The 27,840-nt window shown below is 48.8% G+C and overlaps 1 protein-coding gene across 8 annotated transcripts in view; it reads right to left on the reverse strand.

Annotated features, from left to right (window-relative positions):
- Positions 1 to 27,840, reverse strand: part of TIAM1 (TIAM Rac1 associated GEF 1) — a 176,173-nt gene that overhangs the window by 90,417 nt on the left and 57,916 nt on the right. For 2 of the 8 annotated variants that reach the window (XM_083822202.1, XM_083822205.1), the window contains exon 1: positions 24,387 to 24,582. The exons of the other annotated variants lie outside the window; for them this stretch is intronic. In XM_083822202.1, coding sequence (XP_083678328.1) covers positions 24,387 to 24,411 — 25 coding nt within the window. In that variant the 5' untranslated portion in view covers positions 24,412 to 24,582. Of the gene's footprint in view, positions 1 to 24,386; positions 24,583 to 27,840 lie in introns of those variants that run through there. 8 annotated transcript variants of the gene reach the window in all.

Raw genomic sequence — 27,840 nt, forward strand, 5'->3', positions numbered from 1 at the left:
TGGAACAGCCCACCTCACTAAAAAAGAAATATCAAAAAAACGTTTTCAAACTGCTATGCTCAAGACAAAATATTCAGCCTTAGAGCTGGTTCCTGCAAGCATGCACGCACGAACACACACACATACACATTTATGGTGTATGTACGCCAGTGCCTACATATGTCAGTGCAACTCCTCTTGTTCTTTGAAGGTCTGGAAGTAGCACAGCTGTATTTATTTCATAGCCACAAAACAGTGCCTTGAAAAATCAGGCCAAGGAGTTCCCACAGGGCTCAGCACACAGCAGCTTAAGTCAATCCAAACTGAGGAAGCTCGCAGCAAACCACTATGAATGGATTAAATGAACGCATCGTAAGGAAGCAGAATATATTAAAGGAGCACCTAGTTATTCATCACTTCTGCTACCTGCGATTCTAGGTATGGCAAAGAGAGGTTTGACTTTCACATGCTGGGATGAGTTTGCAATGCCAAGAGATTAATAAAAAATACAGCGCACGCTTTCTTTTTGCTTGCAGACACTCAACGTGAGCATTAATAGATGAAAAATACGGAAGCTGTAGTTTTCTAAAAGCCTCTTTTTCACAGTAGAACCCTTCCTGTCCAGCAAGAAAATATTAGCATGCAAGTACATCTCCTTGTCCAGCAAACACAAAAAGCTGGCTAGAAGAATGACAGCTCTCTTTCAGTTCCATCTTTGCTTTTTGATTTTACGATGCATCTTTTTTGTCAGATTCAAAATGCAACTGCAGATGTGAGATCAGTTGGTCATTACACAAATCTTCATCCAGCTTTGTGAAGCCCTCAGTAACTCTATAATAAAACACCAGGATGTATATACATAGACAGGAATGTCCCATCATTTCGTACAGAGAATATTTAATATTAATCAGTGGCTCTGGGCTGTATTCCCCACCCACTATCCTAGTTCCATGCCATTGTAAGTCCAGTGTTCAATCCTGTCTATGAGAGTGGAGAATCAGGCCCTTTATTTGTAACTGGAGGCCACATTTTGTTTGCCTTTATTACCTCTTGTTAATATGAAATGCTGCCAAAATCAATGGTAGCATCTACCCTGAGAAGAACGTAAATGCTCTAGCACGCCCCAGGGACCTGCTGCCCTGACAGCTCTGGCTTCTCCCCATCCCACATTTCTGGGCTGCTCACAGAAAATAAAACAAAATACAGCCACCCACCAGAGAATGATGGATGGATGGATGGATGGATGGATGGATGGATGGATGGATGGATGGATGGATGGCAGGAAGGCAGGCAAGCAGGAAGGAAGAAAGGCAGGAAGGCAGGAAGGCAGGAAGGATGGCACTGAGCTCAGGGTCCAACTCTAGGGGATTTCAGAAGCTGGTTTACTTTTAAACCAGTAAAAAGACAAATAAGATCCTCTTTGTATTTTACTTATAGAAAATGTCACAGAAACCTTCTGTTTGTGAGAAATATGAATTTTAAACCAACCACTGCTTGAACTACCTGTCAAAGAGAGCTCCTGAAACTGGAGTCCAGTGATGATGACCGTCCAGACGAGGTTGGGGAGGGACGCCCACACGTCTGCTAGAACCAGCCAGCAGCACTGGAACTGCAAAAACTCTTCACAACCACCTGACTAACACGCAACCTTTGTGTCTGTCATGGTTAGGAGAACAATGCTGGGTGATCGCTCCAGATGGAGAGGAGGAAAAAGAAAAATAAACCCACATTCCTTTTGTGCAGAATTCATAAAGAAAAGATGTGGGAAGCCTTGTTCTTCCAGCTGTAGCACCACACCTATGAGAATTTCTAAGGATGGGAAACAAAAGCGAAGAGAGAGAGGGGGAAGAAGGTCCATCAGGAGACCCACCATCTCTGTATAAGTGACAGTCAAACATCCCCAAACCACAGCTAAAGAAGACAAAAGCAGACACATGGCACTGACAAATCACCTTGATAATACATTAATGGAAGATACCAGCAGATAGCCAGCCAGCCCAGGGGAAAGCCCCCTGTTCAGTGTTTCTATATTTATACTAGGGGATGTGAATAATTGACACGATTGAGGGCTTGTTTGTTTTCTAATCACTTTTACAAGCATCTTCTGTGTTTCAAGTCTTTCTCCTTCCCTTCCCTTTTATTTTTAATGGTGGGAAAATCCCCCTTTTCTTCCCTACGGGAAATCTGCAAGGATTTACACGTTTAAAGAAAAGGGCAAAGCAGGGAAAGGATTCTAATTTCAGATCATCAGACATAAGCAAATCTCCGGGAAGCCAAGAGGGCAACTCCCTGGAGCCTGTGGGGCAGACCAACAGCAGCTTGCAGGCTGCGCCCTGGGAAGCGGAGGGGTTTTGCAGCCACGGGGGAGCTGCAGGAAAGCAGGAGCCCACTTGGCCTTCGTGGAGGGCAAGAAGGAGAACGGGAGCTGGAAGGACCACGCGTGCATTTAGGCGTTACTTAAAAAAGGAAAAGAATTCCCCAAATACAGCTGAAATAAAAATAAGGTGTGGCCTGCTTGTTTACCTTAAGGTTATACATTATTGTTATTACACTTTGATTGAGAAGCACTTTCTGCCTGTGCCAAATGAACCGAGAACTGCTGATGCACAATGAGGATGGGATGTGCCAAATGCATAGAAAAAAATGTATTTAGAAGTAACAAGAAAAGATGTTCAGAAAAGAAGACAAAGCACCAAGCAGACAGAGCAGTGCACTCCCTGCGTAACCAAAAACCGGGAGCGACGGTGCTGCTAGCAGCGAGGCAGCTGAAGGACAGAGGAGGAGGAAATAGAAGCGGGACACTTTGGATGGACACTGCAAGCACAGAAGAACCACCCAGAGCGATGGTCTCGAGCAATAAAAACTGAAACCTTTGGCTTGAATGAGCGGGGAGCCACGGCAGGCAGGATGTGAAGGAGAAAAATGTTGTGGAAAAAAAAATTAAGGCCAATAATTGGAGGGGGGCGGGATTGGAGAGGAAGCGTTTAGCGTGTATCCTCGTTGAAGCACATAGGTAAGTAATGTGATTTTCAAGCAATGCCAAAGACCTCACACAGATCATTAAGATGGTGCCTGAGATACGAACACAAGTATCTAATTATAGATACCCCAGCGTAAGTACCAGGGAGGGATTCCAGAGGTCTAAGGAAAAACACACGGCAAATTAAACTCAGGCAGAGCAGCTCTCACGTTTTGGCTGCGTTCGCTCTGATGAAGAACGAGGTACCTCACCGAGGTACAGCAGCACTGCAAGTTGTACAATTAGCAGAAAAGACGTGAAAGTCACAACAGCTTCTGCGAAGAGGCCACACGGGGAGTACAGTAGGGAGAAGACTTAAAGATGAGGATGTCCTTTTAAGATGATGCCTTGCAGAAGTTCTGGTACCAGTAGGCTCCTACTTTTAAATGGGTATCCAGCAAGACTCAGCCGTCGCTGAAATCATTTGCTGGTGCCAGCACGCTGGGCTAGGAAGGAGAGGCTAGGGGCTGCAGTGCTGGCACAGCAGGACAGGGTTTGTGCCTGGCAAGAGATGCCATGAAGATGCCACGCTCTGGTGGGACAGGGCAAGGTGGAGGTGACAGCGGCACAAGCGCTTGCTCAAGCCGAAAACTGGGGAACCCCCTGGCTGTGGGCAGCTGCTACCAGCCAGCACTGGGAGCTGCCGCTGAGCTGGGGCTGCAGGAGGGGACGGGGGAAACAAAAAGGGGCCCCAGGTAAGGAGGCGGCCGTGCTCCGCAAAACCTGGCACTCGTGACTGCAATGCTGTTTATTCAGAGCCTGGAAGGAGAGGCGAGCACGCTTGTAACCACACGGCTGCTCTTCTTGCCTGGTGCGGTGATACCAGCCACACCAGAGCAGGTTTCTCAGCCTGGCATTACCATAGGACAAACCCTCACCATTTTGCCAGCGTGCATACAAAAAACATTCATGCAAAGCTCGGCCAGTCTGTACCAGCTCGCCACTGCCAAAGTTAAATTAAGCACGCAGATTTTATCTTGCACGTCCTGACAGAACCTGATCGCTCAAGTGCCGTCACCGAAAGGCGTTCGCACCGCGCTACGTCTATCTGGGCCTACCGGTTTTGGCTACAGCTCGTCTGTCACACCTTGACACCGCTCCCGAGCTCCCAGCCCTTCCCCTGAGGAAGGTACGCCCAGCACCGAAGGCCACACGCCGGGTGCTGCTCCCCTAAGCCAGGCGGGGCAAAGCCTACGGGGAGCTGCAACCCCCGGGACGCGTATGGAGCTCACAGGGCTAGAGCAGGACTGGCAGCTAGTGTTTCTGGGAGGAAAAGCCCAGGCTGCCACGAGCCAGGGTAAGGCAGCTTTGTGCTGGAAACTGAAACCAGCCAGCTCTGAGCCTGGGCTCAAATGAAAACGAATGCTTTGCCTTAATTTTCAGTAAGGGCACGGGGGAGCAAAGCCGCGCGAATACCACATCTGAGGTATCCAAGGAGCACGATTCAAAGGGTTTAAAATCTGCCAGTCAGCACGAGTTTTTAATCTGCATCCCAAAACTATGAGAGAAGTGGTACAAGAAACCGCAGGTGTGTGTACAAGCATTTTTGTATTAAAACCTGCGGATCAGGATCACCGGAGAACGAGTGATCCGAGGAGTGACGTACCTGCCTCCTGGCCTCCATCGCGTGCAAGGCTGGAGAACACATCTGAGAGAGGGAACAGCACGGCTAGGAAAGGGAAACTGAGTAAAACGCCACACAGATTGCAGCATGCTCATCTGATCTCCTTCTCCAACAGGATAACCCATTTTCCAGTGGAGGGGAGGGGAGAAGGTACCTTTCTGGGAAATGATTAGCTAAGCTGCGGATGACAAAGACTAACATAGGAATTACGATATGCACAAGAAACTTTGCAAAGAGGCTGAGCTGTAAGGAGAATTATCTGACTCAAGGGATGAGGTTTTTTAATGCTTCCAATGACGGCATGCGAAGAAAAAATGTGCTACTGACTTGTGCTATTGACACAAAGCAAGAAAGTCACAATATACAAGAGACCTTTTGTCTCGTATTGATCACAGAAGACACTGATGTGATAAAATAGTGATAAAACAGCAAATGTAATCAAAAGATGCACAAGCCAGGTTTTCCCAGAAGACACAGGAGTGAATGCTGCCACAGAAGCCACTGACCTCATCCAGAATAGCACGTGCAATCTTCATCATCCATGGCAAAGGCTAACACGTAGCAGAGTACCTTCAAGAAAAGCAAGGCAGATGCAATGAAGCCTGGAGCTTCATTCTGAGAGGTGAAACAGGATTGTCTCATGTAGCAAAACAAAAAGGCTGCAGAAAGACATGATCTGTATTTACAGGCAGAAAAAGATAACTTAAAAAATTCATCAACTGAAATAGATGTATACGTAGCAAGAGGCCCAGTTGTTGTTCAAGTTCTCCTCCAGCTTTGCAAACTACGGTGCGTACAGGAAAAACGTTGCTGCTGGCACACACAAACTGCCTGTAATCAGTGTAAAGCCAGCACTGCAGAATGGCCAGCTGTGGGGTTTGTACCTTAGAGCTCCTGACACCTTAGAGAGCAGACGTCCAGAAAAAGCTTTGGTTTTCTTCTTCTTGTGAAAACAATTCAAAAAATACCACGGGGAGAAGGAGCTAGAAGAGGTGTTCCAAACCCTTTGTGAGACTTTTCCAGCATCGGGCTCTCACTTTCTCTTACTGCCTCCCTATTTAAATGCTATACGAAAAGCCTAAGTGGCTAATTACAAGACAAACTGTTGACAACTGTCCCAGGAGCACCCTATAATGGCATTCCCCAAGACAGCCTTACGTGAAGGTGCCTCCCACAGGAGAGGAGGAAAACGAAGACTGAGGGCTCTCCGGACAGAGCACTCTCATCTGGGCCTCCCCTGTCCTGGAGGAGCGACGTCCTCTCGGCTACAGGACGAAAAGCAGCGTGTGGGTGCGTGCACGTACACGTGTATCTGCATGTGCATTCATGCAGGGGTGAGGGTGGGGAAGCCACTCTTTCTTTGGTTTATTGATCTGTCTGGAAAATTAAGCTTTTGGTTGAAAACACTCGGTGAGTTTAAGTGGCTGTAGCTGAGAGCCCCGGACCCAGCCACGAGCCTGCCTGACTCCGTCTGCGAGCTCCAGCCACGCAGCACGGGCTGAACACGGCCCTCCGCGGGTTGTAACTGCTTCCAGAGTTTCTTAGCTGTCCCACATCCACAAACCACATTTCAGTGAATAAACCATTCACCAAAAAAAAAAGAAAAATTGATCGCCTAGCCCGAGGTGAAACATTACCAGAAAGTCACCAGGTATTGCTATTAGAGAGAGTGCTACAGAGCCTGCCTGCCTGCCTGAAGTCCAAGCAGAGCATCGGTGGAAAATTGCTTACTGTCAGCTCTGGTTCAATGCTTTCTTACAAGAGAAGGTCGCTAATAAAATATTCTACCTTAGTATTTGTAAAAAGAACATTTTTCTTACCTGTAGCTGTTACACTGTGGGGTATAGTCACCTAAACGAAACACTATACAGTGCTAAAATATTATAGCATACATACGTGGGGTTTTCTTTTTTTTTTAAGGAATTCTAAAATCCATATTAGAAATGCAAACATTTACCGAAACAATAGCTGTACCTCTTCAGAAACGCCAGGCTGGTGAAATATCAGCCACACCATCAAACGAAGACACCGTAAATCTGCACAGCACTTTATATTTTCAGCAGCACTAAGTGTCATTCCCTCATTTCAGTGCTTCACGTTGGTATGCGGCCCAAAATAGTCCTAAAAGAAAATAACTAGCTTCCTCTTCAAATTTAAAGAGTGGTAGATGATTTTAGTAGCTGAGAAAGCTACCGATATTTTCTGTGGCATCATTCCCAGCCCATATGAAAATAAAACCGGCGGTAAACGCACACATCGTGTATTTGTGAGCGTGCTGATCATATTCACCTATGCCCAAGTTACAAGTGAATTATTCAGCCCACCTGAGCTCGCAACAGCTCCTGAATTCACATAAACGGCATCTGGCTGACAAAGGAAGAGACTTCGAAACTGCAGGAGCGACCGCTCTTTTCCCCTGACTTCCCAGCACTGTTTTTATAGGTACGCACAAGGGACCCACACAGGTGCTGGAGCCTCCGTAACGCGAAAAGCAGCACCGTGGAGAAAGATCCCACTGTGTTACTGGACAAAGTGAGTTTCAGTGAAACGGGTGTTAAATATAGTATCGTGGAGCCTGAATTTCAGGCCTCTTGCAAGCTGAGTTTCCTCTCTTCTCTGCCCATGCCACCAGGAGCGGTGACGCTCCCGTGCCTTCTACTCCATCACCAGCCACAGCCTCACTGTATCACCACGTCAATCCTACAGACCTATGGCAGAAGGGGTAACTTACTTTCCATAGCAAGCAGACACACCACAAAGACTACTGCCATTCTTAAAGGGAATTTTAAAAGGAAACCCCCTACGCTATTTTCGACAGGCCGAAACAAAGAAGCAAAGGGCACCTTTACGATTGAGCTAAACGAAGACTCCTTCATTTTGCAGTGCTGCCTCTCTTTCTGAAAGATAGCCCTCTTTGTGCTGGTCCAGAGGTCTTTACTGTTGCGGTTTTCAGCTCGCCAGCAGAGAGCCTGCCCTACAGGTGCTCTGGTGACCTCTGGAAGTTGTGCCATCAGACAGTCTTCCCACCGTTAACGCTCACCTCGTCACACAGCGTTGATGGGCTGCACATCCCATCAAATCACGCAGCAGTGAAATGAAAATACTCCCAATAAAATTCCCTCCTGCACTTGTTTATTTGTTGGTTCTTTTTGTTTGTTTGTTTTTTACCACCCCTTTTCAGAGCCAACACACCTAAATGAAAAGAGGAGGAGGAAGAAAAAAAAAGCCAATGTTTTGCACTTCATCCTTTATGGTTTTCAACCAACCCAACTCATCTAACATCTCCGTCAAAAAGTTATCTCCCGGACAATAAGGGAGGGAAGACAGCTCTGTGCAGTGCAGGAATCTAAGCATGGTCTCAAGATTCAAGACCGATTTAAGCTACAAATATTTGCCAGCAGAGATACGCCAGTCACAAATTTGATAGAGCATGACCTCTGATTATGCCTGCAGAGCCCACTGCAATACAGTTATATGTGCAAAATTGTGACACGGCTTATGGTAACCTATTTTTTTTCCAAGAGAAAAACAAAGTGATAATAAGCTACTCCAGCCAAAGTGCTGGTTTGCTGGTGAAGCATCGTGGGGATGCTTTTAAGTGCCATCCGCAGAAGAAGGCTTTGTACCGCTATAGCGATGCCACGTGGGTGCCCCATGGCAGCAGAGGGCTGTTAACACGTATCTGTACTTATCGATGCGATGCCTTTCTTTTCTTTCTTAAATCAATGTTGGTGTTTTTGGCTTGCTGAGAGGGGAAAGTACTTCTTCTTCCCTCGCCGGTGCGCTGAAGCAGCGCCCAGCTGTTGCAACACCGAGCTCTCCTTTCTGAGACAGACACTACACGGGATTACTTCCAGCCTGCGAGGGTGCCAGCTTCTGCCTGCGCCGAGGGTGGGCAGAAACCTCAGGTCTTCTGTCAGGGAAAAAAAGTGTCTCCCTGCACTCTGCTGACACCGTCCTTTTCTTCAAAAGGAAGCTGTTGAGCTTATGCATATCAGCCTCACGCGGAGCAAGCCGCCACATGAGCAACCCGGCACCTCTGCCTGCAGACACGGCAGCTCCCCTGAACGCCTCACCCAGGGCCTGGCTCGAGAGCCCTGAGAAATTGGTGTCAAATTCATTCAGTGGGCCCCCAAAGTAGCAGGGGGGTTTAAAGAGACATAAACACAAAAGATCAGCCCAGCTTCTTCACTTGCTGAATTGCAACTGAAATTCTTCTCTGCCTCATGCACACAACTCACACCAAAAAGGAAGAGGCAAAAAGACCAAAGAGTGAAAAAACAGGTTTAAAAAAAAAAAAAAAAAAAAGCTCAGAGAAACAACACGTTATTTCCCTGTCTTTTCTAAAAATCATTCCCTCAACAGTCATTTTTAGCACCCTTTTTTCAGGCTGTGCAAGAGCCTCTAAGCCAGCCCTGCTCGCCCCTCTCCCAAGGGCTGCCCCATGGGTCTTGCCTGCAGGGAAGGCTCCTTTTTCTCCTCCTTCTTCTCCTCCTCCTCCTCCTCCTCCTCATCCTCCTCCTCCTCCTGCCCTTCTGTGCTCTGTGGCCCAGGAGACCCGATGGCCCCAGCGAGGAGGAGGAGGAGGACACGAAGGCAGCAACTCCGCAGCCCCAAGAAAAGCTCGACGTGCTGCCCAGCTGAGGAAGGCGCTGTGCTGGGAAGGACACGTGCAGCAAACACACCGATAACACCCTTGTTAACATATGTACCTATAAAATGTATGTTAGCAAAATGTTTATATTTAACTACATCAAACACCCCAAATCCCCACAGCAGCTACACTCGGGCAGAGTTTCCAAAACGCAGGCAGACTCCCTCATCCCCCCACAAGAAGCACTCATTGTGTTAAATTTCCAAGAGCCCGACGAAGACAGCACAGACTGGAGAAAAAAACACCTTTCTTTTAGCCTGTCTCATACACTCAGGTAACTGCCTTGCTGTCCTGCTTGTGACATTTGCAAGGCTGCAACCAGCTACCAGTGTTTCTGTAATCTTATATAGCATCGCAAACAGCAAACCCACTAACTGTGACATTTTTGTGGGATTTCTCTTGGTTCGTCTGTTCTGGAGGCTTTTATCTATAAAAGATAGGGAACGCTGACGGGCTTCCTTTGTTTGCGCCGTTTCAAACCAGATTCACCACCTTTCAGGGCTCATTTCATGTTTAATTACGAGATTAATAATTATGGATATGCAACCAATCCCTTTCAAAGACAATAACATTTGAAGAACAACTTAACGTCAAAAACAAGAGCGACGCTCCTCCGAGCAGCACCCGAAATCCCACTGCACCGATTAATACACGGGACAGCATTTAGCCTGACCACTTCTCAGCACAGCGGATCACAAGGGAGACGTAATTCAAACCAGACCTGCCTGCAATGCTCCTGAAATGAAACAAATAAACCACGACGGCGACAGCTGGAGCAGCGCTGGGAGGCCAATTTCCAGCACCGCGGCGCTCGCCACCAGCTCGGCTTCACGCCGCGAAGCCCTATCGATTTCGCTGGGTGGAGGGAAAAGGGGGAGGAAGGGGGCCCGTGGCACAGACCCCATCCCGTGGGAAGGGAAGGGGGCTGTGGAGGGGGACAGGGCCACCTTTGTCACTGGCTGGGACCCACGGCAGCCCGGTTCAGCTGAGCTGACCCAGGAGGATTCCTGCCTCTGTCCCCCAAAACCACATCTCCTTTTTTTTTTCTTTCCCCTGGTGCTTTCCATTTCAAAGGCACAAGTTGATTCCCGGGCGTTTTTCCAACCAAAAATTTCCATCGGGCTCTTTGTTTGGCCCTCCCGCGGGTGCCCGGAGAGGCGAGCCCCGCGGCAAGCCCCGCGGGCACGGCGGGGACACTGCGCCGCACGCGATGGGGCACCCGTCGCCGACCCGCTGCCAGCGGAGCCAGAGGGGCGGCCGGGCGGGATTGCCTTCCTCGCGTCTCCGGCTCCAGAATATGCAGCAGCCCTAATGGGAAAGGGTTACGAACAAAAGAAAGCAGACATTAAGTTTGGTGTGTCTTATCTACACCCAGCTGTGGGAAAGGAGGAAGGCGCTCGATTATCACTTTTCGCACAGGTTCGTACACGCCTCAACATATTCCCTGCCTCTTAAAAAAACATGAAAAGGAATGTATAATCACTTTTGCAGGGCACCTTTCCGCTCCGGCTTGCAGAGTCTGCCCTGCATGTACTTTTCCCATCGCAACGTAACTTGCAAAACATTTTACACAATGAGCACCTTGAACTTTTAAAGGCAAACAGCTTCCCCCGGCCCCACCAACACGTTAGGCAGAGGCTCCCATACCGGCTAGGAAAAATGCCCTGGTGAAATTTGAATGTGTAGTTGAAAGAAAGAAAAAAAAAATAAAAGCGTGAAGTGGTTTGTTTACAGGGGAGGTGCAGGAAACTCTGGCCAAACGTGGTCACGGCTTCTTCACATCTCCACTGGCAGCAACGCCTCCTGCTCGGGAGCCTCCGCTTGTGCCGGCCTCCTGGTGGCTCTCAACTTCCTTACCGAAAGGGTTGTGTGGCATTGGAATGGGCTGCCCAGGGCAGTGGTTGAGTCACCATCCCTGGAGGTCTTCAAAAGACGTTTAGATGTAGAGCTTAGTGATACGGTTTAGTGGAGGACTTGTTAGTGATAGGTCAGAGGTTGGACTCGGTGATCTTGGAGGTCTCTTCCAACCTAGATGATTCTGTGATTCTGTGAGGCTGCTCCTGTGGGGCTCCCAGTCCACCAAAGATACCCTAACCATGGGCAGGAGGAAGGAAAGGGATGCCAACCGTCTGCTGGGTAACCCAGGAGCATCTCCCGGAGCCACTCATAAAGCCCGGTGCTGAACGTGAGGGCCGGCTTTTTGCCGAGGGATTAAACTACAACAAAACCCAGAACACTAGGGAAGGCAGCTAATGGGATTGGGAATATCGGCACGGGAAGAGAAACCAGAGGGACTGTAATTAACCTCGCTAATGAGCAACAATGCTGGAAAAACTCTAGGAAGGCTCTGCGAGGGGATTTATATGCACAACAGTAGCTCACTAATGCTCTGTCCCTACAATGCCGCATTTACTCAAGAGATAGGAGAACACAGCCCAATTTCTTAAATTTATGTTCGGCAGATCTATTTTGATCTTCCTCCTTAAAACCCGACTTCCAACCACGTTTTGAAAAGGAAATGAGTCGTCTACTTGTCTTGACAAGTGAGCAACACCTGCTCTGGCGCTTTTGGTTTTACAGTATTGTTTGGGTTTTGTGCCTGTTGTTTTTTTTTTTTTTTCTTAAAGCCCAACCTAACAGGCTTAAAAAAGGCCCATAACCAGTTTGGGGAACAATACAGCAAAAGACTTTATTCATCCAGCCCTTTGTTTTCAGCAAACATATCCTGACGTTTCTCTGTCAATACGACGTGAAAAATGCAGAAAATGCAAACACAGGCGGGATGGTGCTTCAAAAGGAAAAGGGAGGGCCCTGCTTGGGATTCCAGTTCCTTCTGACAAAGCGCCTGTTCTGGGATATTTCTGTATCAGCCAGAGACCTTCTTACTGGAACTTTTAACAAGGAGGGAAAACACAGCAGCATCCCGCTTGCCAAGCGCCATTTGTTTGTGCAAGCTTTCCACAATCCACGTTCTTTTCCCCACAGAAATCCGCTGTCCACTCGCAGGGAAGGTATTTAAATGCCATAAAACGAGACCTGAAAAAAAGCTCAGTGCTGGTGTAATGCAAGTCGGCTCCCACTAGACTCAAGGGATGTTTTTATAGGAATACTTACATGGCTGAATTTAAGCATTGTTCTGGAACGCCACATCGAGGTGGTTTTTTTCAGCTATCACCCTGACAAGCAACTTTATTAAAAAGAAACGAGATTAAAAAATTATGCAGAATTCCAGACAGAGTTAACCCATAACTCATGCGAGCAGCTTGAAGCAGGGATCAATGCAAAGCAAGGATTGCTAGCCCACAGAGCAGCAATGAAGCCATCCCTGTGCTGGTTTTTTAGTGAACTTTCAGATGAAGATTAATGGGGACAAGAGGACAGCTCTCAGTTTAACCTGTCAGCCAGTCACTTTGTACTAAATTGAATTACGAATTGTTGATCCCGTAAGAATGCTACTTAGACATTTTCTTGTGGCATACACTATTTAAGACGCTATCCATCAAAATGAAACAGAAAATAATCTTTTTGTTTGCTGTAAGTGTGTGATATTGCCCAGTTAATTCATTCATGGAGTTTGAGGAGAGTATTCAAGAGGAGAACGCAACACAGTGCGAACAGACAAATGAGATGTCCCAGTTGTACATATTTTCTAATGCAGCGGGACAAAAGCAAGCACTAAATAACTAAACTGAACAACGGGAAATGCAGTTCACGGTACTAACACACAACAAGAAAAGCACAGTGTTCTTCATTTTGCTGGTACCTCTGATGTGCCAAGCGTAACGTGTTGGTAAATTCCTACAGAGCGGATGTACGTGCCACAGACCATTCTCGCACTACCTGGAGGTGTCCATGTGACAATGGAGGCAAGAAATAGCCAGCCTGGCTGACGGCCAGGGGGTGATCTCTCAAGCCCACAGGCTCAGACACCCCAGCAGCTTGGCCAGTGGGTGCTGAGCTGGGGTCTCCTCGGCAGACGGGAATCCGCAGGAGGGGTCTAGGAAGGCACGTCCACGGCTCGCTGCCTACCAACTTCTTTCCAGGGATTCACACCTCTGCTGGATCGGCTTTAGGGATGCGCTAACAGAGAGATGTTGAAAGCCACTGCATGAAAGTACATGATACGAGCGCTGGAAGGGGCTTGAGTTTGCATATGGAGAAGGATAAATCAGGATAAATCATATTCAATATCATGGCAGCTAACCATAGATTTTAATTTAGCTGACGTGATACCAAATATGACATCCCGAACTAGACTGGCCATGAAGTTGTGATTGATGTCACATGAACTAACTTGACGCTTCACTATCAGGCTTAAATGCATTACATTTTTGTTAGTTAGACTGCCCTTAAGCAAGACCTCAAATTCTGCCAATATCTCCAAATCCATACAGATGGAGAAACACTGATGCAATAACTACCCCATTTTTTCTGAGGAGATTACAGTGCTTTTCATGAAAGAAGCCAGGAAGCAATTTTAAGATGGCAAGGCAGTAAATAGAATTAGATTTAGAATTAGGAGACTAATAATTCCATTTTTAATAAGGGAAAATGACAAATAATTAAAAACTAATAATCGTTACGGAAACCCTGCTGAAATATTTGTCGGTTTTAAATTAAAATGGTTTCGCAACGGACTAACAAAGTGTTGCATTTAGAATATTTTCAGCACTCCCTTACTGAAAAAAAAAGGCACTTAAATTTACTGCGTTTTTAATTAAAAGAATAACAGCACTCGGAAGAAAAACCTGGTAGAGCTTTATGGATCTTCGTGGATTACTCTGCACCCTTGGTTCCATCAGAAGTGAACAGGAACATCTGCAGGAACTTCACCATGTTGCTCAAGCGAAGTTTGAAAATACTAAGTTTCCTAACACAAATTTTTGATAACGCAGTGTTTTCTCCTTTCTCCTCACCCTTACATTTTTGCTGCTTCATGGCTTTGCCTCATTCTTTCCACCTGCAGCGAGGGACGATAAACATCAAGGGAAGGCTGCTGAGGGTGTGGCGGCTGAAGGGATCTCCACGGGCACACCCTGGTGCGCTGCTCTGGCTTTAGCTCAGGCGCACGGGCTGAGCGCTGCCGACGCTGCTTTATGAAATATTTCGTCACCGCCGCTGCAGGGGCGGTAACTTCCCATGGAGGAGCAGTTCGGACGGCTGCGGGCAGTCGGTGAGTCAGTGCCCGGCTCAATTTGCTGCTGCAGAAGACAACACCCTCAGCTACCTTTTCTTCTGCACTTTCAGGACCGAGCGCCCCACGTAAATGTTAAGCACGGCCACTGCTGAATCCCTTGTGCATGCCCCAAACTCTCCTCAGCTAGTGGGAGATTTAGAGGTGGGAAGAAACCTGACTCTGGTTGCCATGCCACCTTTTTGGCAATAAAATGAAAAAACTCATTTTACTGAGATTTTGTACAGACTTACAGCGACGTTGCCTCCCTGGGTGCGCTTGTATCTACATGGTGCCACCAAAGCTGACCATGCTGAATGAGGCAGAGGAAACCTCGCCATCAGCAGGGAAATTCTCACCTGGGGAGCCCACGGACCTCCGGGTATCTCCAGGAGGAGTCAGCTCTCCGGGCATCCCCCAGGATCACGCCTTGAGGAGCTGGCTGTCCAACTCCCACTGCACAGCCAAACGTGCACGCACAGCTCTGACGACAGCCCAAAGAAAAAGGCTATCTGCACCGGTCTGTGGCGAACTGGAAGCATAAATGGTCACTTGGTGGAAAAAACACTCAATTTCTGTATAAAATCCTGATAACCCAGCCCAGCCCAGGCACGCGATTTGTATGCCTCGCACTGCAAGGGATCAAGCTCTTCCCATACATTTACGTTTAATCCTTTTAGCGTTATTACAGTGTCATAATGCAAATAAAATAATGGCTTTCGAGTGTGGCTGTTGAGATAATCACACTGAGCCAGAAACAATCAGAAACCCTGAGTCCTCAAATTCATGATATACACTGATCAGCTAATGCTAACAGGTAACACTTCAGAACATGCTCTGCGCTGCTGAGCAAATTTGACAAGGCTATGCAGTGCTGTCCCATCAGGCAGAGCCATTTTCTGTCATTAGCCTGATGAAATAACCTGCAGTACTTGTGTCGGGCACGATCATGCTCCTGTTGTTTTCCTTACGCTTTGACTGTTGCTTCTTTTCTCATGTTCAGGAAGATCTTAGGGGAACAGCCAGATGAGCTGCGTGGGGGATGTTTCTCAAAGGAGCGCACGTGCCTTTAAAGCTGCAGAGCCTTTTTTCCTAAATCTTTAAATTCCAGAGGATTCCCTTCCATTGTGAGCTACAAATTTCAGAGGGCAGCATCCAGGCTGACAGGTTTATTAGTTAATTTAGTTGTGAAGCTTAAGAGGAGGCCGTATCTTGCAGCTAAGGTACTAGATTAGGGCTCTCCTCTCAAATTTAATTCCACGGATTCACCGGCAAGTATCTTAAATCTCCCTGCGTCTCAAATCTCCTTTTACAGATGGAGAACACGCTTTCCCACATCACTGAAATAAAGTGAGAATAAACCCATTTATATAAGTGAGGTGCTCAAGCAGATGAAGCTGTGATGACAAATACCTAGTTAGATAGGAGACGGTGCTCAACACTGCCTAATTTCAGCAGGGCATCAAAAAACCACAACATCATTTCACCTCGTGTAAAAGGCCTCTCTGAAACTAATTGAACGGAATCATATGCAGCTCCTTAAGAGCTGCCCAGAATTAGCCTGCTATACAGACTTGTAGGACCCGCTCAATTACTTGGAGGTAATATTGCAATAAATTGTAGGTCAGGCATGGCAGAGTATGAATCGCTGGCCTCCGCCATTCATCTGCTGGGCTTAAAAAAAGGAGGTCGGAAGAAGATAATCCTCTTAGTGCTCTGTCAGTTGCACTAGTGGAGACTCCAAACGTGAAATTTGGTCCAGCTTTAGCCATAAGAAATTAATTTCATTTGCCGATAATCCCAAATCTCTGCCTCTTGAGAACCCCGGCCGGGAGCCTCGCTCGGCTCCAGGAGCTGGGTTTTGGTGGGGATCTGAGAAAGTGGGCAAGCAAATGCTACGGAAGGGTTGCAACAGCCTCTGCACAAATTCATTCATTTCTGAGGCCTCCTGAGAGTTTTCCTAATATAATCACGGCAACAAGTTTCGGTACCTTCTGACATGATGAGGGTAAAGCAACGCCAGCATCAACAAGAAGGCACAAAGTTGCCGTCTCTGCCTTCTGTACCAGATTCTGAGCAACACCAAGACATGATGAATGCCCCCCTGCAGATTGCAGCAAGGCAAGAAATTTGGTCATTTACAGAATGAATCAGTAGCTCTGAGAGGAATAAAACGTTCTAAAAGCTTTTACCTTCACATACTCAAATGGTTAGTTTTTCAGAGTATTCAGTCAAAGTAGAACTCTAAATACCTGTTGGAAATCCTTCTCATCAGCATAACCCAGTACCAAAACCCATCTTCTCTTGGCTTTGTTTTACTCCTCTCTGAATAATTTGGGACCCAAGCATGCTACAGAGAAGTGAGTTTAAGCAACAGGTGGGCAGAGGTTTCAAAAATCTGACACTTCTCCCTTAAGTGACTCATTTTAGGGCTCAATTAGCAAAAAGTGCATTAAACATTAAAGGGATTCCTGCACAGAAATAGCTCTCTGCAGCTGGCAGGTCTCGGTGCACTTAAAGTTAGATGTTCCCTCTGATGAGCAGGTTGAAGACTCTTACAAAGCTGGCTATCTGCAGCTTGCCTGTAATCTTGTCCAAATTACAGGCAAGCTACGGACGGCCAGCTGTGCTTCTCCTGAGCATGCTGTGCAGAGGATATCCCCGGCTGGATGCGGGGTATCCAGCGATCTCAGGCAACACTGGCTAGGGAACTGTATTAAAAACAGGATGATCAGCCTGTGGGCTCAGGCTAAGCATGGTAGGAACGAGTAAAGTCGGAGCAGGCTCTGGTGGCAAGCAGTATGCAGCTCCCCAAACCCGGCAAGCCCTGGAGCTCAGCCTAGGGCCCCAGCCCAGCGCAAGGACGCGTGTCTTCAGAGAGGCTGGAAGGCAGGGCTACCGCTTGGAAATGAGGTCAGCTGCACCCACAACTGACTCCAAAGGCAAGTCCTTGGGCTTCTTGTTGCTATTCCAGAAGACGGCTCCAGGCTAAAACAATTTAGGGTAAAATGCACTCGAAACATGCATAGCATATTCAATAAATATCAGAAAAACGTTGTAAGCCTTCCTTAAACCTCAAAAACCGGGTGTGAGGAGCAACCTTCCTTTACAAAGAGGAACTGAGGCAAGTCGACTGAAAAACTGAACTTTGGGCAAGTCATCAACGGCAGGAACCAACCTCCTACTCCAGCCACCAGACTGTGCTCCCCCTAGAAGAAGCACTGTTTCACCTCTTCAAGAAACAACACTGAAACCAATTTTAAAGGTTTTTGTTTGTTTGTGTTTGTTTTTTGTTTGTTTGGGAAGAGGAGGGAAAGGAAGCCAGCAAAGCCTTGAATGCAGCACAGAAACCTTAAGGTTTATTTACATGACCTCCCTTAATAAGTGTAAATTAGTGTTATGTGCTTGTCTCACGGGCACAACACTCTACCTCCCCGAACGGCACCACAGATGGAAACCAGCCCCCAAACCCCGAGCTAACAACAGCCGCCACTGGCACCTCCAGCAGGAAAGGCAGTCTCTGAGGAACAGGATGCCACCCTGGGAGAGCAACTTCAGAGCTCTGCTACTCTACGTCCACCACATACTACAACATACTCAGGCTTTTATTATCATGCAAAATCTGCTAATTTTAGTATAATGTGTTTTTTTTTTCTCCTAATATATTTATTTGCAGTTTTGTCTGCCTGACCACTGACTGCCCAGGAGCTGGGATTCAACCGGGTCTCTCCTATGAGCCTTCAGACTCCCACCTTCCTTGTTCCTGCACATTTGTCCTCGGCACCACGCAGACATTTGTTAAAGCACTTCACTGTTTACTTTCACAAGATGCGTTTCTCCGGTGTCTTACATTGCTGAATTATGCAAAAACAGCATACTCCACTGACACGCTTCCTATACATTTTGCAGGTTGTTATATCTGTGTTTTACATGCACAAGAGACACGTTCTCTCCAAATGTTTATCGTCTGAGACACTAAACTACGTCCTGAGAATTTACCTCTTACCCTGCTGTACTGATCCTGCAGTTCCCCGACAGCTCCAATGTGGACTAAAATTGACATTCCCAGCTGCTTTACCAGCACACAAGGACACACGATACTCGATCCCAGAGTTCACACGTCCCCGGGTCCAGCCGTGCGACTTGGGGTACAGCGCAGCCTCCTACCTGCTTCCTCCAGCTCCTGCTGGCTCCCCGTCGGGCTGTCACCCGACAGCCATGCTCCCAAAAAGCCTTCACTTCTTACTTTTCACTCATCCACAGGCACCGCGAGGAAGGACTGGGGCTCCCAGGGAAACTGGGGACGGGTCCAAAGTCTTTGTGTGGCTCTGGGTATCTATACACACTTACCAAGTCCAGGTAAGCTGTCAAAACTGCATCTGCCTCCTGCTCAAAAACTCTTCTTTTAATTTCCCTTAAAAACAAAACTTGCAAACTTTAAGATATGTGCAGGTAACCATGTCAAGCGTAAAAACCTGTTTTAAGCGGTAAACAAAAGCTGAAATGTCATGCATTCATTCCTGTACCTCCAGGAATGACAGCTTGAAGGAACATATCAAATATTGTGACTCCTCAAATTTAAAAAAAAAAAAAAAAAACAGGCTGGTAAATTACAGTGATTTCTCATTCCACAACAAAATACAAAACAAAGTACTGCTGCCCAGAAAAAGATTACCAAGCAATCACCCAGATGTTACTAAAGCATTACGATTAATTTGCTCTGAAAAGATAAAAGCTGAAAGGAAAATGATTCCCACTGTTTTGTTTTTTTTATCAGAAGTTTAGTCCTGAAACTTCCAACTGCACTGACTTCTGCATTTTGCCTTGAATCCAAGGCTACGTGCATTTCTGGTGCCTGCTGCCTATGCTCACATCTCTTACAGCAGCACCTCGCTAACTCCACTCTGGGATGCAATAAAAATCAAGAAAAACCCAATTTGCCTCCCACTTCAGGAAAAAGAAAAGGTGAAAAGGATCGTTTTCATTGTTGCAGTTGCGCAGAGGGGAGAAAAGAGGATCCTTTGTTACTGTTACAAAAAAAAAAAAAGCACATTAGTCATTTTTAAAGCAAGCATGTGTTACAAACCACTGGCGGTGACAGTCATCGGATGCCTGGCGAATGATTTCAGCAACCGTCATTTGGGGTCCTCCAGGTCTAAAAGCAAAAGGTCCCCTCCTCCCTGCCTGCCACGGGCAACATGTGCCAAGCACCGTTCTGTATACAGATGTGTTTTTTTAATCTCAGATCGATTGGTCGTGTTCACAGATCTCAAGTTGGGAAGCTTCTACCACGCGGTTAATGTCATCCGACACACTGGGTTCAGGGGTTTGGGCAACATTTCACATAACCCCATGCAAAATATGGAAATTGTTTTAGCTTTTTCCAGCTAGGCACGTCAGTTACCATGCAAGAAACGTGCCCATCAACCAATTCAGTTTGTATTTGCAGTAACTACGAAATCCCCCTTCTCTGCACACCCCACAATTGCACAGAAAGCCCTCCTGCCCTGACCAGGACTGGGGCCCCCGTCCTGCCTTGGTGGCCAGGCACAGCCCCGGGTTGCACACCCCGCAGCCTCCCCTGCTCCCTTCTGGGCAGCCTTGCACAACAGGCAGCCTTTGTCTCTCCATTTAAACGTCTCGGGGCCTGGAGCACACTCTTAATATACCTTCCCCGCCCAGGTGAATGCAAATTAACAAAGCAATTTTCAGCTGGGAACTAGGCAGCAGAAGGCTTATGTATTTCTCCTCTGACTTGAGGACTGGAGATCCTCAGCTCCAGGAGCACATGGCGCCGTTTGCTTCCCTGTGAATATCCCAAAGCCAGATTCTCAGCTTGCCACAAGAGTTTCTAACAGGAGCAGTGAAGCCCTTGGTCACCGAAAGCCCTTGCAGCACCTTCAGCAGCCACAGGGCAACATGTACAGAAGGAGAGATCGGTGCCAGCAGCCCCGTGCATCCTCCAAACACAGCGAGGGCACACGTTATGTCCAAACCTGGGAGCTTTCCTTCCCCCTCCCCGCCTCTCCTGCTTTATGGGCTTCCCAGCACCTCCTCCCGGCTTCCCACAGACTGCTGCAGGCTCGGTCTGGCAGCTCCCCTGACTCACCCCCCCGCGGTTATTATTCACCCCTGCCTGCTTCAAAGAGCCTTATCTTCGGAGGGTCACCCTCCGCCCCAGGGCAGCTGCCCCCCATGGCACAAGCGCTATGCAAAGGAGGATTTCCCTGTGCACGCACAGGAAGCTCGAGCTGCGTGGAGCAAGAGGCTCAGCACCAGCAGCGGCAGAAGACACAATATTTACTACCACCAGCGCAGAGGAGCACACCTACCAGGGCTTTCACACAACACGTGAGCCTTCCTATGGCCACAGGTAGTCCCCACGCCTGAGCTTCTGACCCAAACTGCTCCCAAAACGCCTCGGTCTGCAAGCCCTGGTGCCATGACAGCAGCGTTTCCGTATGCAGGGTGACTTGTGGTCAGACCCAAGCCAGCCACTTGAGCTAACGGAGCTGCTGCTCCTTAGCTGGAATCAGTTACACCTACGGCAACGCCAGCTAACGCCATTTACCTGACCCTCTCCCAGTAAAGTTGCACTATACGGCACAGTCACTGCAACGCTAACAGCACTCGCAGTCGCTGCAGCTCAGCTAATGCTTGGCAATTTGTTAAACTCTATTAACGACACTGAGTTTGAGCTCTTAATTACCCCATAATCAAGACCGGGTCTAGACAATATTAGAAAATGCAGTGGTTAAGACACCGCTGGTCTCCGGCGAGCTAACCATCAACCTCCAGCTCAGCCCTTGCCACTGGCAAGATAATCAAAGATACAGAGGGAGAAGGTAAATCGTTTGCTGGGCAGCAGTGAGCCCCTTCAGCCTCCTGAGCGGGCTGTGTGAGCCACGGCAAGGACCCAGCATGCAGGGAGCCTTCGCAGGACTGCAGTGGGGCTACGCAAGCGCGGGCGCAGGCAGCGTAGCAGAGCACTGCTCAGTGCTGGGATGGTTTGCTTGCTTGGTCTTGCAAGGATTTGTTGAGTTACCTGACAGCACCATGCTCGGAGTCTTACCAGAAGCATAACTGGGCGCCTGAAGAAGCAATGACGCTATAATCCCGCGTGCCTGACGGTCTCTTGCTGCTGTGCTGACTGGCGGGGCTGTGCTCCCAGCACCTGTGCAGAGGCTGCGTGCGGAGAAATACAACAACTGCTTCCCCCTGGAAGGAAGCGGGGCTTGATATTATCACACAACCTCTCTGCTCCCCCAGTCTTTTGACACCATCCCGCAGCGAAAGCAAACAAGCAGCGGAGAGCCGGCCTGCTGAGCGAGGGGAAAAGGATGCTCGTGTTTGTTTACGACTCAATTAAGACCTGAGATGCTGCAACCAGTAAGGAGACAAACTACATTTTGGTTCCAGAAACCCTTAAATCCTACACGACCTATGCCATGTGAGGTACAATAAAAACATAAGTATTTACGTGAAAACTTCCCTCTTCCCTCTCCTTCTGCACTGTTTGCAGCACAGCTGGGCTAATCCCATTGCCAGCGCTCTGCATCCTGACCTCCTTAAACAACCCCACACTAGGATGCTAAAACACTCTGACCTATAAATAATGTATTCCTCTCATCCAGCACTGGATTACCGTTCCATAAAACTCCCTGGAACACACTACATAGTCTCCAGTTCGGCAGAATAACACTGAGAAAGACATCAGCAGCAAGCCACCCTCTTTCTTGCTAAATTCTTTCAAAGATTTGATGACAAGATTTCTTTTGCGTTTGATTTTGCTTTTTTTTTTTTAATATTGTTATGGATCTGGTATTCTAATTCTATCTGGTATTTTATTTATATCTCCCCCCTTTCCCCCCAGAGACCCTTAATTTTTTTTTCCACTCTTAATCCTCGCAGCATGGCACGAGAGCAGCACTGACTAACTCAGCAAAGCCAGAGCTGGGGGCAGCAATAAAGGGCTCTCTGCTGCCACGGGGTCTCAGCACGCGTGCTGCGGCAGCACTTTACACCCGTGCCAACCTGTTGCCCCAGGTGGGGAGCTCCCATTTCCCCCCTGCCCACGCTCCTGCCCCAGCTTCTGGCTTGTGCCAGCCCAGGCATTCGCCAGACCCTGCGCCGGGCCGGGCCAGGTCACTGCCTCTGCAGGAAACTACACAGATTTTCCTCGGGGTTCACCTTCAGATAGCCATTACGTGTGACCGGAGCCATAATGTGTAGCTTCATTGAAAGATAAGCGTGTCTGCTCGGAAGGCCGATGCCTACTAGGCTTGCTCCCACTCCTGCACCCCCGCGGGCTGCAGGGGTGCAAGAGCAATGCCTGCCCCACGCCACCGGAGCCGGCAGGAATCCCACCGCTGATTTCCCAGAGCAAAAGCATAAAGCTAAAGCAAATGCTTGAATGATGCAAATTTGTGGTTTGGCAGATTTATTGCCAGCACACATTCTGGAAAAATGAAGTGTTCCTGCCTCGAAACAAGCTGGAACCCTCTTGAAAACAGACGGGCACCCCTTCAAGAGCAAGATCCCCTAGAAGGTTTAGCAGGCATGCCGCACTTCTGCATTCGATCCCTTAGCACCATTTGCCGTGATTAACACTGCAATTTTCCACACATTTCTCACAATGCACAGACCGCTTCTACCTCTGAAAGGGCTGGGGAAAAACAAGTAGCTCACTGACACCCACAAAACCTGCTCCTTTGGCTCTGTAACACCAATCCCAGGCGAACATTTAAATCACCCCTGCAACACCAAAACGCTGTCAGAGGAATTAATAGCTGCCTTGACAATGGGCTTCTGGCGTATTAAACGAAACAATTACACCTCTAACATTTAAAACAGCTACAGCGTGACTTCGTTCCTCCAAAAACGGATGCCTCTGCGCAGGGAAATTACTCATCGCTGGTAAGTTGCGGGGCAGCTCTGAATCAGGTCTGAGCCCCGCTCAGCTGAAAGCAAGCCCGTGCCCGGCAGGACGCAGGAGCGGCATCGAGGGTCTCGACAGCAGCGCTGGAGGCAGCGGGTGAGGAGCAGCAGCCCGCTGGAAACCACGGCAAGAGGCTGCTTGAGAGGCAGTGCTGCCCGCCTGGCTACTCGTGCTAATTCTCCCAGTCCCAGGAATTGCAGGGCCGGGCTCGGTGCTCACGTTTCCTGTCACCAACCCAAGAATTAAGCAGTTGAGATTTAAAGATAGCGACTGGTATAGAAAATAAATTGGCGAGCGATCGCAAAAGGAACCGGAAAACGGGAGCAACTCGATACGGGAAAGCTTCCCGCAGCCCCTGCTCCTGCAGTGCTATCAGATCTCAGAGCAGTGAGGGACCCCTCCGACCGACCCGAGCCTTTTCACCCCTATCTGAAGGCGCTGCAGCATCGCCCTTCCAAACGTTTCAGCTTTCAGTGCCTCACAGAAACACCTCACAGAGCTCAATTCAAGTTGAAACCTTTCGCAGGGCTCATTTCAAACAATTAAAGAGCACGGCAACCTGTAATTACGGAAAATAAAGCCAGACAGCTGGAGAAGGTAAGCATCTTTAATAAGTAACACGATCCTACATTTTCTCTCTGAGGGAATTTAGCGACTACACACCCGGCTCCCATTCAATCAGTTTTTGCTCTCCGTGTCTGCAACAAAAGCGGAGTGCTTTCGTACCTGCAAGCTGCACAAACCCCGCAAAAGGAAACAGCCCTTGACGAACTTATTAAACGTGACTTAGAAACAGAAACACCTCCAGCCACGCTGGGAAAAGACGCAAGCTGGGAGAGGAAAGCCTCACGGAGGTTCCCAGACACGCTGCATTTTGGACACCGCAACAACAGGGCATCCCACAAGCGCGTTTTACAGCCTGAGCTTAACTGCTCTCCTTCCCCTAGCCCGTCACACAAAACGCAAGCAGAAGTTAAGGCTGTTTGCAAAGCGGCTTACCGTTCATCATAAGGAGCACAAACATTTTTGCCTGCCGTATTTCACAAGCCCTCGCTGCTGGTAACAGAAAGGAGGAAGCGTCAGCGTTTCATTCCCCTTCTGGTTCGCAGTGGGTGTAACGCGCTAAGTTTCATGTGAAGATGAGATGGGTCAATTGGGTGTGTTCGAAGGTTTGGGGTTTTGCCACCCCTCCCTCCTCTTCCCTTCCCTCCCTCCTTCCCTCCCTCCCTCCCTCTCCTGGTTAATCCTTCCCGGCGCTCCCCCGGCGAGCGCTGGCTCTGGCTGCTGGGACCTGCTGCCACTCAGCCCGCCGGTCCCGAAATCTGCCTTCCCCAGGACACCCCTCCGGGGTGACTTTAACTCTGATGCTGGGCAAGGGCAGCCCGTAATTAAAATACCCAGCCTCGCGCGTCAGCTACGTGGGAAACAGCCATGCGGTCCCCTTCGTCACCTCGCTAAACTGCGCTGCACTCAGGCTTTAATCGCGTTTTCGGGGAACAACTCTCCAGTGAGACACAAAATAAAAACTTCTGACCTCCTCTGCACATTTTGTCATTATCCTCGATGCTCTTACGTCCTGAAAGATCTTCCCCCAAGGTATTTATCCGGACTGTGACCCCCTAAGAGTACAGGCATACCAAATTGTCTCACTTTAAGCTGTCTGCCGGTGCAAAAGTGCCTAAAGAGATTTAAAAACTGCACATGGATCAGGTCTTTCTTAATTCACTGCTTCTGCCTGTCTCTGAATTCCAACTTGAGCAGCACAGCCCTCAAAACCAGGATTTTGTGATGGTTGCTATAAATAAGAAAAATACAAGCCCTTAAACAGCTGTGTTTATCCACCAACTTCCCCTATTTTGACTCTGCACCCAATTACAAGGGAGAAGAAAAACAGGTATCAAACTATTCTTGGAATGAGGTAGACAACACAGTAATTGTTTTTTTCCAAACAGAAATCACCAAACTAAACAACAAATTAACATTTTTAGCTCTGCCTGACACTTCAAAAATACAGGGCGTTAAGTGATAACCGTCTTTTTGCAGCTCTGTCCTCTGCAACCCGGCCATAACCACAACTTGGGAAAAGGACAAAGTCATTATGAAAAGAAGAAAAATGACAAAAGATGCATGCAGGACCCCAGCTCTTCCACGGGTCTACACGCACACGTGTGAAAGTGCAATGAATACACCGCTGGAGCAAAGCTGCGGGGCTCCTCATGCTTGGGTGCTATGGATGCTGGAGGACAAGATGGGAGAGAGAAGACTTTTCTGGGCCAGCAGGGACAAGGTGGTTGGACAAGCGAGTTGATTCGGCGCAATCATGCTCACACACATTACCAGAAATAGGCACGCAAGCCGAGTTTGCTCGTGCAACAGCCAGTTTTAGTCCACTTCAAGCAGCAGGTTTTGTTTAACTCCTCATCTCAATACTTGCAGCGTCAGATCTTTCCGATGCGTCTGCCCACGCTTCGAAACCACCAGGTCCCCCCGTGGCTGCAGGCATTCCCGCTACGCAGCAGGGCCCTCCACCTCGGCAACAGGCGGGGGCTGACGGAGGGATGGGACTGGACACATGTTCGGAAAAGAAAGTAATGGGAAGGCCAATCCTCAGCCTTCCAGCTCATTTGAGCACGGAGTGAGCGAAGCCAAACATCTGTGCGCCAGCCAGGAGAAGGAAACCGCAGGAAGACCCGGGGAGCGGGCTGACTCCTCCGGGAGCGTTCAGCGAGGGCAAGCGGCAAACCCCGAGCGAGCGAGCGAGCGAGCAGGTTTGGCAAGTCTGAGTGATTCAGGAGGCGACAGGGGCTGCTCCCACCTGCCTCCAGGTTCACCGGGGCACACTCACCCTCCTCGACGCATTCGAGCAGCCCAAAAGGCAAACCCGCGCTCGCAGCTCCCATGCCATCTGCGCTTAGTCACCACAGCACCAAAATGGCTTCGCGACTAGGCGGAACCGGTGTGTGCGTTCACACACGCATGCATACACACAGGCTGCCTTAGATACAAAGCAATTACTCGTGGGTCCTAGCGAAGAAGCATATATGCTTACGACGACAGATTGAAAGCGATTGTCTGAAGTGTTTTTCAGCTTAGGAGGACTGAGCGAGGCACACCCTTTTGCCGCAAGCCTGAAATGGGTCTGCATTTTGCCACAGCAGTTTGTGACACCTTCTCCTGCCGGTTCCTGGTTACCCAGAGCGAGGCCTTGGCCGGCCAGGGGCTCCCACCAAGACACTGCCTGGATGTATCTGCCTCCCCCTCTAGCAGGGACTTCAGAAAGCCCGAGGCAAGCGAGGGCACAACACGACCCATCGGTCAGTTTTAAATGGATGCAGAAGGACCGAAGAGCAGCACCTTCACCTCCCCATCACCACCCGGCATAAAAAGGAGGGATGACCCTCCTCCAACACCGGGCTGAGGAACAAGAGGCCGGCCCGTGAGGCGGCAGGGGCGGAGGGCAGGACGGGGAGCAGCCGCCTGCCTACAAACACCCCGTGGCGGCCTGTCGGTTCCAGGCGCGGCCCCGCTGCCAGCCCCGCTACGCTGAGGCGCTTTGATACGCGCCGTTTGATGTGGGCTCCCTCCCAGACACGCACGCCAGCTTGTATAAACCGTGGTGCTCTCCTGTGATTAGCGAGAACCTACCAAAACCTGTTTCGAGGCAAGCGAGCAGATTTTGGGCTGGAGACGGCCACGCAAGGCGACCGGAGGGGCTGTCACCTCCAGCAGAATGAGAGGGAAGAAGTGGCCACCAGCTATGTGGAAGAGGACATCCAGCTGCATGAGGGGCGCCTACACTCATCCTCCCTTCCTGAGCCAAATGAAGATGACATGAATGGAAAAAAACACTTTTTATTCCATCATCATCAAAAAAAATTCTTACGGGGAGTCCTCAGGTTCTCCTAGATACCTAGCTGGGAGGAGGACACCCCTCTGCTGAGCCCGGAGGAGAAAGATCTCCCCACCACGGCAAGGTCCACGCCAGCTGGAGGAAGTCACCGAAGGACAGCACCTCCTCAGGTGTGGAAGGAGGGCAGATGGGCTCCCATCAGACACAAGCCAAGGCCGAATCATGCGTAAAGGTGTCTTCATCAGCCCTAATTAACATCCCTGGCTTCTCACACCCTGGCACACCTGTTAATTAGCACACATGAGTTAATATCATTTTAACAATGGATTATCACTTCGGGCAGAGAAGTGGTTGGGAGTAACTTCAGCACGGTGACTCACTCTGAGCACAGCAGTAAGTTGAGATATGAAGAGCATCAGGGCTACGCAGACCTTATCTCTTTAACTACGGGTTACTTTACAAAGCCAAGGTGCTTCAAAAATTCATGATTGTATCTGCCGTACTTTCCACCTGCGCAAACAGATGGCCTTGGAGAATCACGCTGTCTACAGAAGAGCCCTGTCTCCATCCTGCAGACAACTGGAGCCTTGCAGGTCTTTATTT

Source organism: Anser anser, assembly GCF_964211835.1.
Source record: "Anser anser genome assembly, chromosome: 1".
In the NCBI taxonomy this organism is placed as follows: Eukaryota; Metazoa; Chordata; class Aves; order Anseriformes; family Anatidae; genus Anser; species Anser anser.